The following is a 9,115-nucleotide window of genomic DNA, read 5'->3' as shown; positions in this document are numbered from 1 at the left end:
GTTCTGGTCGCCGTATTATAGGAAAGATGTGGAAGTGTTGGAAAGGGTGCAGAGGAGACTTACCAGGATGTTGCCTCGTATGGTGGGAAAATCGTATGAGGAAAGGCTGAGGGGCTTGAGGTTGTTTTCGTTAGAGAGAAGAAGGTTAAGAGGTGACTTAATAAAGGCATACAAGATGATCAGAGGATTAGATAGGGTGGATAGTGAGAGCCTTTTTCCTCGGATGGTGTTGGCTAGCACGAGGGGACATAGCTTTAAATTGAGGGGTGAGAGATATAGGACAGATGTTAGAGGTAGGTTCTTTACTCAGAGAGTAGTAAGGGCGTGGAATGCCCTGCCTGCAGCAGTAGTGGACTCTTCAACATTAAGAGCATTCAAATGGTTATTGGATAAACATATGGATGATATTGGAATAGTGTAGGTTAGAGGGGCTTTAGATTGGTTCCACTGGTCGGCACAACATCGAGGGCCGAAGGGCCTGTACTGCGTTGTAATGTTCCATGTTCTTATTTTCTAGCCAGCAACACCCACATCCCATGAATGAAAAAAGATTCAGTCACAATTTTGGAGAGATGGTCACATTTGTTTAAAATGGGCTCGGTTTTTTACGTCAAGCTATGGTTGCAAAACTGCCAGACACACAGTCATTGCTGCATTGGGAATTCTGTTCACTTCTTTCCAAAGAGACAAATTTGTCACTCATTCCCATCATTATTTGAGGTTAAATTCCTTTTCTGAGAATTGCACAAAAGTTGAACAGGTGACGAGGGGCTCAGCGTAGATGAAATGACTGACCACACAAATAAACAAGTTCCAGTAACATCAAACATTGGACTTTAAACCTTACTGAACAAACCAGCTTTAGGAGAGCCTGAGTCCAGTGGGTTTAAACAGGGTTTTTAGTCACAATGGCTTGGATACTGGGACTTGTCCTTTCATCACTGCTTCCCACTGAAACATATCAACAAGGTTAGTTCACAGGCACCCTACAAAATTTACAATACAGACACTTTTGATATGTTGATTTGGTGATCCTAATGTTAGTTTTCAGTAATAACACAAAGCTGTCTTTTAGTCTTCCTCCCCAGAGCCACTGCCCAAGCCTTGCTGAGCAGACAGAAACGTGAGAATTTTCTGCTGGAAGAGTTAAGGCCTGGTAACCTGGAGCGAGAGTGCAAAGAGGAAATATGCAACCTGGAGGAAGCCAGGGAAGTGTTTGAAGATATGGCAATGGCGGTAAGTAAACCAGTGTCTCTCCTCAATCCACCATTCACGATTCATGCTTAGTGACAGGAAAAGACAGTTCAATGTCCTGAGTGCCATGGGCAGCTCTGAGGCATGTCCCTTTTTGAGCTTGAGGATTTAATCTGCCATTAATTAAAGCTTAGACCCATGTTTAAATTTAAACTTAAAATTGATCTTTGATAAAATGTTTAAATCTACCAATAATCACAGAAATTTAAATCTATCTTTAGCAAACTTTAATCAAGTGTCAACTTTAACTTTAACAATTTAAACCATCCTGCGAGGTGATTTCAGATGCTTACGGAAGGAGGCTGTTCAGCCCATCGTGCCTGTGTTGGCTATCCCAGTGAGCTATCCAATCAGACCTATTTCATTGACCATGTTCCATGTCATTTTTAACTGCTCCTTTTTTATTTATTCACTTATCAGTTAAGAGTAACTATGGACCTCAATTCACTTGAATTAATTCAAATAGAGCCTCCCATTTTATTCAGGATCTGAGATCTGCTCTTAACACATTCGCCACTCCAGTGAAGAGTGTGTCAGTGTCTTCAGTCACCCCTCCTGGCTGATGTTTCTCTTCCTTAGAATCATCTGTGTGAGAGAGTATATGTGAGTGTGAGTGACTGTGAGAGAGTGTGAGTGTGAGTGAGTGAGAGTGGGCGGGTTTTTCCAGCCAGGCTCGCCCCAAAACCTGAAAATCCCACCCAAATCATCTTAGTGAATCCCTTTTCCATTTTCCCTGTGAATTTAGCATCTTTCCTACTGCAAGAAAACAAGACACAAAGCTCAGTTCTAACCAAGTGCTGAAGCCTAAGGGCACCATTGTAGAGGTTGGGTAGAGACTGTGGAGCGCATTATACAAACAAAACTTATTTTTTATTTCTGATCATTTCCAGAAAATGACTACCAATATATTCTCCCCGTTCTCTCCATAAACAATATCCAAAAGGCAGAAACAGCGTAAAGAAAATGTGAATGTGAGAGAGAGAGTGTGTGTGTGTGTGTGTGTGCGTGAGAGAGAGAATTATGTGCGTGAGTGAGTGACTGAGAGACTGTGTGTGAAAGAGAGTGAGTGAGTTGATTTATTATTGTCACGTGTATTGGGATACAGTGAAAAGTATTGAGAGAGTGTGAGAGAGTGTGTGAGAATGACTGAGAGTGTGTGTGAGTGTCAGTGGGCGAGACTTTCTGGTTGCGCTTGCCCCAAAACCTGAAAATCCCACCCGAGGTCAACAGACCTTTGCATGGTCTCCCTCCCGCCCGCTAAAATTCCTGTGTGTGTGTGGTTGCGTGTGTGTGTGAGAGAGTGTGTGTTTGAGAGAATGGATGTGAGACAGAGTGAGTATGTGTGTGAGAAAGAGAGAGAATGTGTGTGTGTGTGAAATAGAGTGTGAAAGAGAGAATGAGTGATTTGATTTATTATTGTCACATGTAGGGGATACAGTGAAAAGTATTGTTCTTGCACGCTATATAGGCAAAACATATCGTTCATTGAGTATATAGGGTAGAAGGAAAGGAGGGGGTGCAGAATATAGTATTACAGTCATAGCTAGGGTGTAGAGAAAGATCAGCTTAATATAAGGTAGGTCCATTCAAAAGTCTGATGGCAGCAGGGAAGAAGCTGTTCTTGAGTCGGTTGATACATGTTCTCTGACTTTTGTATCTTTTTCCCGATGGAAGAAAGTGGACAAGCGTATGTCTGGGGTGCATGGGATCCTGGCTTATGCTAGCTGCTTTTCTGAGAAGTGTAGATGGAGTCAATGGGTGGGAAGCTGGTTTGCATGATGGACTGGGCTAAGTTTACATCCCTTTGTAGTTTCTTGAGGTCTTAGGCAGAGAGGAGCCATACCAAGCTGTGACACATCCGGAAAGGATGATTTCTATGGTGCATCTGTAAAAATTAGAGAGAGTCATAGAAGATATGTCAAGTTTCCTCAGCCTCCTGAGAAAGTAGAGGTGCTGGTGGGATTTTTAACTATAGCTTTGGCGAGAAGGGACCAGGACAGGTTGTTGGTGATCTGAACACCTAGAAACTTGAATCTCTCAACCTTTCCCGCTTCATAATCATTGATGTAGACAGGCGCATGTCCTTCATTACACTTCCTGAAGTCGATGACTATCTCCTTCATTTTCCTGACATTGAAGGAGAGATTATTGTCTTCACACCAGTTCACCAGATTCTCTATCTCTTTCCTGTACTCTGTCTCATCTTGTTTGATATCTGACCCACTACGGTGGTATCATCAACAAACTTTAAAATGGAGTTGGAGCGGAATTTGTATAAGGAGTATAGTAATGGGCTGAGGACACAGCCTTGCAGGGCACCGGAGGTGAGGATACTCATGGAGGAAGTGTCTGAGAGTTTATGTGTGTGAGAGTCTGTGTTTATGTGTTGGCATCACCACCAGCAGCAACCAAGCCTCCCCCGGTAACACAGTAGAAAACAGTACCACTGCAGGAAAGTCCATTGTCAACTTGTCGGACTACACACTTCAGCCAGATGAAATTGAAGTTCTCAGCCGAGGGCTCAACTTTTGTCCCACTACCAAAATAGACCCCATCAGTCTCGCAGCGGACACAGAGGAATTCATCAGGCGAATGAGGCTGCGGGAGTTCTTCCACAAACCCCAAGAGGCCAACAGCGAACACAATGAGACAGCCAATGAAACGGAACAGCAGACAGAGAGATCCGCAGTGCAACCGAAGAGGAAAGAGTCGAATTGGACTCCTCCGGAAGGCCGCTGCCCTCGACTTGACATGTATGCCCAAGCCATCAGGAGTGCGTCAACACCAAATTCATCAGCCGCACTCACAAGACAGCCCCGAACATCACCCAAGCACAACGCAACGCCATCCACGCTCTCAAGACCAACCGCAACATTGTCATCAAACCAGCAGACAAAGGAGGGGCCATCGTCATACTGAACAGAACGGATTACTGCAAAGAAGTGTACCGACAACTGAACAACGAGGAACACTACAGACAGTTACCCACAGATCCGACCAAAGAACACACCCGTCAACTCAACACTCTGATCAAAACCTTTGATCCGGACCTTCAAAACCCCCTCCGTGTTCTCATCCCACGTACTCCACGCGTTGGAGATCTCTACTGCCTCCCAAAGATACACAAGGCAAACACACCCGGCCGTCCCATCGTTTCAGGAAATGGAACCCTGTGCGAGAACCTCTCTGGCTATGTCGAGGGCATCTTGAAACCCATTGTACAAAGAACCCCCAGCTTTTGTCGCGACACTACAGACTTCCTACAGAAACTCAGCACACATGGAGCAGTTGAACCAGGAGCACTCCTCGTCACAATGGATGTCTCGGCACTCTACACCAGCATCCCCCACGATGATGGCATTGCTGCAACGGCCTCAGTACTCAATGCCGTCAACTGCCAGTTTCCAAATGCAATTTTACAACTCATCCGCTTCATCCTGGACCACAATGTCTTCACCTTCAACAACTAGTTCTTCATCCAGACACACGGAACAGCCATGGGGACCAAATTCGCACCTCAATATGCCAACATCTTCATGCACAGGTTCGAACAAGACTTCTTCACCGCACAGGACCTTCAACCGATGCTATACACTAGATACATCGATGATATTTTCTTCCTTTGGAGTCATGGTGAGCAATCACTGAAACAACTATATGATGACATCAACAAGTTCCATCCCACCATCAGACTCACCATGGACTACTCTCCGGAATCGGTTGCATTCTTGGACACACGCATCTCCATTAAGGACGGTCACCTCAGCACCTCACTGTACCGCAAGCCCACAAATAACCTCATGATGCTCCACTTCTCCAGCTTCCACCCTAAACACGTTAAAGAAGCCATCCCCTACGGACAAGCCCTCCAAATACACAGGATCTGCTCGGATGAGGAGGATCGCAACAGACACCTCCAGACACTGAAAGATGCCCTCATAAGAACAGGATATGGCGCTCGACTCATCGATCAACAGTTCCGACGCACCACAGCGAAAAACCGCACCGACCTCCTCAGAAGACAAACACGGGACTCGGTGGACAGATACCCTTCGTCGTCCAGTACTTCCCCGGAGCGGAGAAGCTACGGCATCTCCTCCGGAGCCTTCAACATGTCATTGATGAAGACGAACATCTCGCCAAGGCCATCCCCACACCCCCACTTCTTGCCTTCAAACAACCACGCAACCTCAAACAGACCATTGTCTGCAGCAAACTACCCAGCCTTCAGGAGAACAGTGACCACGACACCACACAACCCTGCCACAGCAACCTTTGCAAGACGTGCCGGATCATCGACATGGATGCCATCATCTCACGTGAGAACACCATCTACCAGGTACACGGTACCTACTCTTGCAACTCGGCCAACATTGTCTAACTGATACGCTGCAGGAAAGGATGTCCCGAGGCATGGTACATTGGGGAAACCATGCAGACCCTACGACAACGGATGAATGAACACCGCTCGACAATCACCAGGCAAGACTGTTCTCTTCCTGTGGGGGAGCACTTCAGCAGTCACGGGCATTCAGCCTTGGATCTTCAGGTAAGCGTTCTCCAAGGCGGCCTTCACGACACAACAGTGCAGAGTCGCTGAGCAGAAACTGATAGCCAAGTTCCACACACATGAGGACGGCCTAAACCGGGATGTTGGATTTATGTCACATTATCAGTAACCCCCACAGCTTGCCTCCTGGGCTTGCAGAATCTCACTAGCTGTTCTGTCTGGAGACAATACACATCTCTTTAACCTGTGTTTAATGTTCCCTCCACCCACATTGTCTGTGCCTTTAAGACCTGGCTGGCTGTAGGATTCGCATTCTAATCAGTAATCTGCAACTTGATTTTGTCTGTTTGCACTGTTTGAGAGCACATTTCCATTCCATCTGATGAAGGAGCAGTGCTCCGAAAGCTTATGGTATTTGCTACCAAATAAACCTGTTGGACTTTAACCTGGTGTTGTGAGACTTCTTTATGTGTCTATGCATATAAGTTTGTTTATTTGTGAATTTGAATGTATGTGAGTCGGTACAATATACATGGGTGTATTAATATGGTTGTGCGTGTGTGTGTTTTTGTGTATGGGTGTGTGCACACGTGAGTCTGTACATGTGAGAGAGATCTATGGCCCAGAGTTACACCACAATACAGAGTGTCGTAGAAACATAGAAATTAGGAGCAGGAGTCAGCCATTCGGCCTTCGAGCCTGTTTTCCCATTCATTATCATGGCTGATCATTCAACTCAACAGCCTGACCCCCCCTTCTTCCCATATCCCTTGATCCCCTTCACCCCAAGTGCTATATCTAACTGCTTATTGAAAACATACATGTTTTCTGTGGTAGCAAATTCCACATGTTGGCCAATCTCCGGGTGAAGAAATTTCTCCTCATCTCTGCCCTAACTGGTCTACCCTGTATCCTCAGACTGTGACCAATGGTTATGGACATCCCCACCATCCTTCTTGCATCTACCCCATCTAGTCCTGCTCGAATTTTATAGGTTTCTGAGACCACCACCGCACCCCCCCACCCCCCCCGCCCCCCTCATTCTTCTGAACTCCAGCAAATACAATCCTAACCAACTCAATCTCTCCTCATACATCAGTCCTGCCATCCCAGAAATCACTCTGGTAAACCTTCTCTGCACTCCCTCTAGAGCAAGAGCACCCTTCCTCAGATAAGGAGACCAAAACTGCACAAAATACTCCAGGGGTGGCCTCACCAAGGTCCTGTATAACTACAGCAAGATATCCCTGCTTCTGCACTCGAATCCTCTCACTAGTAAATTTGCAGATGACACTAAAGTCGGTGGAGTTGTAATGCGGAGGGAAATGGCAGGTTACAGAGGGACATAGATAAGCTGCAGAGCTGGGCTGAGAGGTGGCAAATGGAGTTTAATGCGGAAAAGTGTGAGGTGATTAACTTTGGAAGGAGTAACAGGAATACAGAGTACTGGGCCAATGGTAAGATACTTGGTAGTGTGGATGAACAGGGGGATCTGGGTGTCCATGTGCGTAGATCCCTGAAAGTTGGCACTCAGGTTGATAGGGTTGTTAAGAAGGCGTATGGTGTGTTAGCATTTATTGGTAGAGGGATTGAGTTTCGGAGCCAGGAGGTCATGCTGCAACTGTACAAAACTCTGGTGCAGCCGCATTTGGAGTATTGCGTACAGTTCTGGTCGCCGTATTATAGGAAAGATGTGGAAGTGTTGGAAAGGGTGCAGAGGAGATTTACCAGGATGTTGCCTCGTATGGTGGGAAAATTGTATGAGGAAAGGCTGAGGGGCTTGAGGTTGTTTTCGTTAGAGAGAAGAAGGTTAAGAGGTGACTTAATAGAGGCATACAAGATGATCAGAGGATTAGATAGGGTGGATAGTGAGAGCCTTTTTCCTCGGATGGTGTTGGCTAGCACGAGGGGACATAGCTTTAAATTGAGGGGTGAGAGATATAGGACAGATGTTAGAGGTAGGTTCTTTACTCAGAGAGTTGTAAGGGCATGGAATGCCCTGCCTGCAGCAGTAGTGGACTCGTCAACATTAAGAGCATTCAAATGGTTATTGGATAAACATATGGATGATATTGGAATAGTGTAGATTAGAGGGGCTTTAGATTGGTTCCACTGGTCGGCGCAACATCGAGGGCCGAAGGGCCTGTACTGCGCTGTAATGTTTTATGTTCTATGAAGGCCAACATGCCATCTGCCTTTTTTACTGCCTGCTGCACCTGCATACTTACCTACAGTGACGATGTACACCCAGGTCTCATTGCACATTTCCCTCTCCTAATTTATGACCATTCAGACAATAATCTGCCTTCCCGTCTTTGCTACCAAAGTGGATAACCTCACATTTATCCACATTATATTGCATCTGCCATGCATTTGCTCACTCAATCAGCTTATCCAAATCACACTGAAGCATCTCTGCATCCTCCTCATAGCTCACCTTCCCACCCAGACTTGTGTCATCTGCAAATTTGGAGGTATTACATTTAGTTCCCTCATCTAAATCATTAATATATACAGTGAATGGTTGGGGTCCCAGCACTGATCCTTGCAGTACCCCATTGGTCACTGCCTGCCATTTGGAAATGATCCTCCAGTGGCCCAGGATACATGCTTTTGTACTTGATTGGCTGAACTGCCTGTCTCGACGCTCCATAGAATCCAACCTGGCCACATGTCCCTCCCCCCCTTAAAGGGGCCACACTACCACAATATTTCTGTGAACATCTCTGTCTCTCTGCTGCCTTTAGAGCTATATTTGGTGCATATTTATTCTCTTCGCAGTTTTCATGGAACCCCAATGGTAATATCCATGTAAAGGATTACCATTAACATGGCCTATCTCCCTCCAGGGCACCACTGCATTAACATTGAAACCTCCCAAGCTTTCCTGGTGTGAAATAACTCACACAAAATGAGGCAGATAAACCTATGAAGCATGGCCCAGTGAAATGTTGAAGATCATCTCCTGCAGCCTCTAACTGCACACAAACCAGTAGCTCTTGAGAATTTTAACAATCTGATTGATATTGGGCTGTACCTCCACTGCAGAGCCTGTCCCAAGAGTAAAGTGAGGAAACAGAAGATGCTTGTGTGACCATCAGGATTACAGTCCATTACAGGATTACAGGTTACCTGCCATGTGAAATGTCTTGGCTCACTCTCAGCCCTCAGTCAAAAGCTGGTGGCTTCAAAATTCAATTCCACACTTAATCTGGTGTGACAGTCTAGGACCCAGTGGTCAACTGGACATGCAGACTGGAAGTTTAATGTTTAAAACAAGTGAGGTTTATTCACCCACAGCAGTGTAGAGTTGAACCAAACCAAATTATTTTCCAGCCTGTACCTCCTCAG

General features: G+C 45.8%; 1 protein-coding gene across 3 annotated transcripts in view; it reads left to right on the top strand.

The window, feature by feature from the left end:
* Positions 1–836: 836 nt before the first annotated feature.
* Positions 837–9,115, top strand: part of LOC144506352 (coagulation factor X-like) — a 73,135-nt gene continuing 64,856 nt past the window's right edge. For all 3 annotated transcript variants that reach the window (XM_078232339.1, XM_078232340.1, XM_078232338.1), the window contains exons 1-2: positions 837–969; positions 1,076–1,236. In XM_078232339.1, the coding sequence (XP_078088465.1) occupies positions 909–969; positions 1,076–1,236 (222 nt within the window). In that variant the 5' untranslated portion in view covers positions 837–908. The remainder of the gene's footprint in view (positions 970–1,075; positions 1,237–9,115) is intronic.

This window comes from Mustelus asterias, chromosome 17 (genome assembly GCF_964213995.1).
Source record: "Mustelus asterias chromosome 17, sMusAst1.hap1.1, whole genome shotgun sequence".
Lineage (NCBI taxonomy): Eukaryota > Metazoa > Chordata > Chondrichthyes > Carcharhiniformes > Triakidae > Mustelus > Mustelus asterias.
This window is presented reverse-complemented; position numbering and strand designations above follow the sequence as displayed.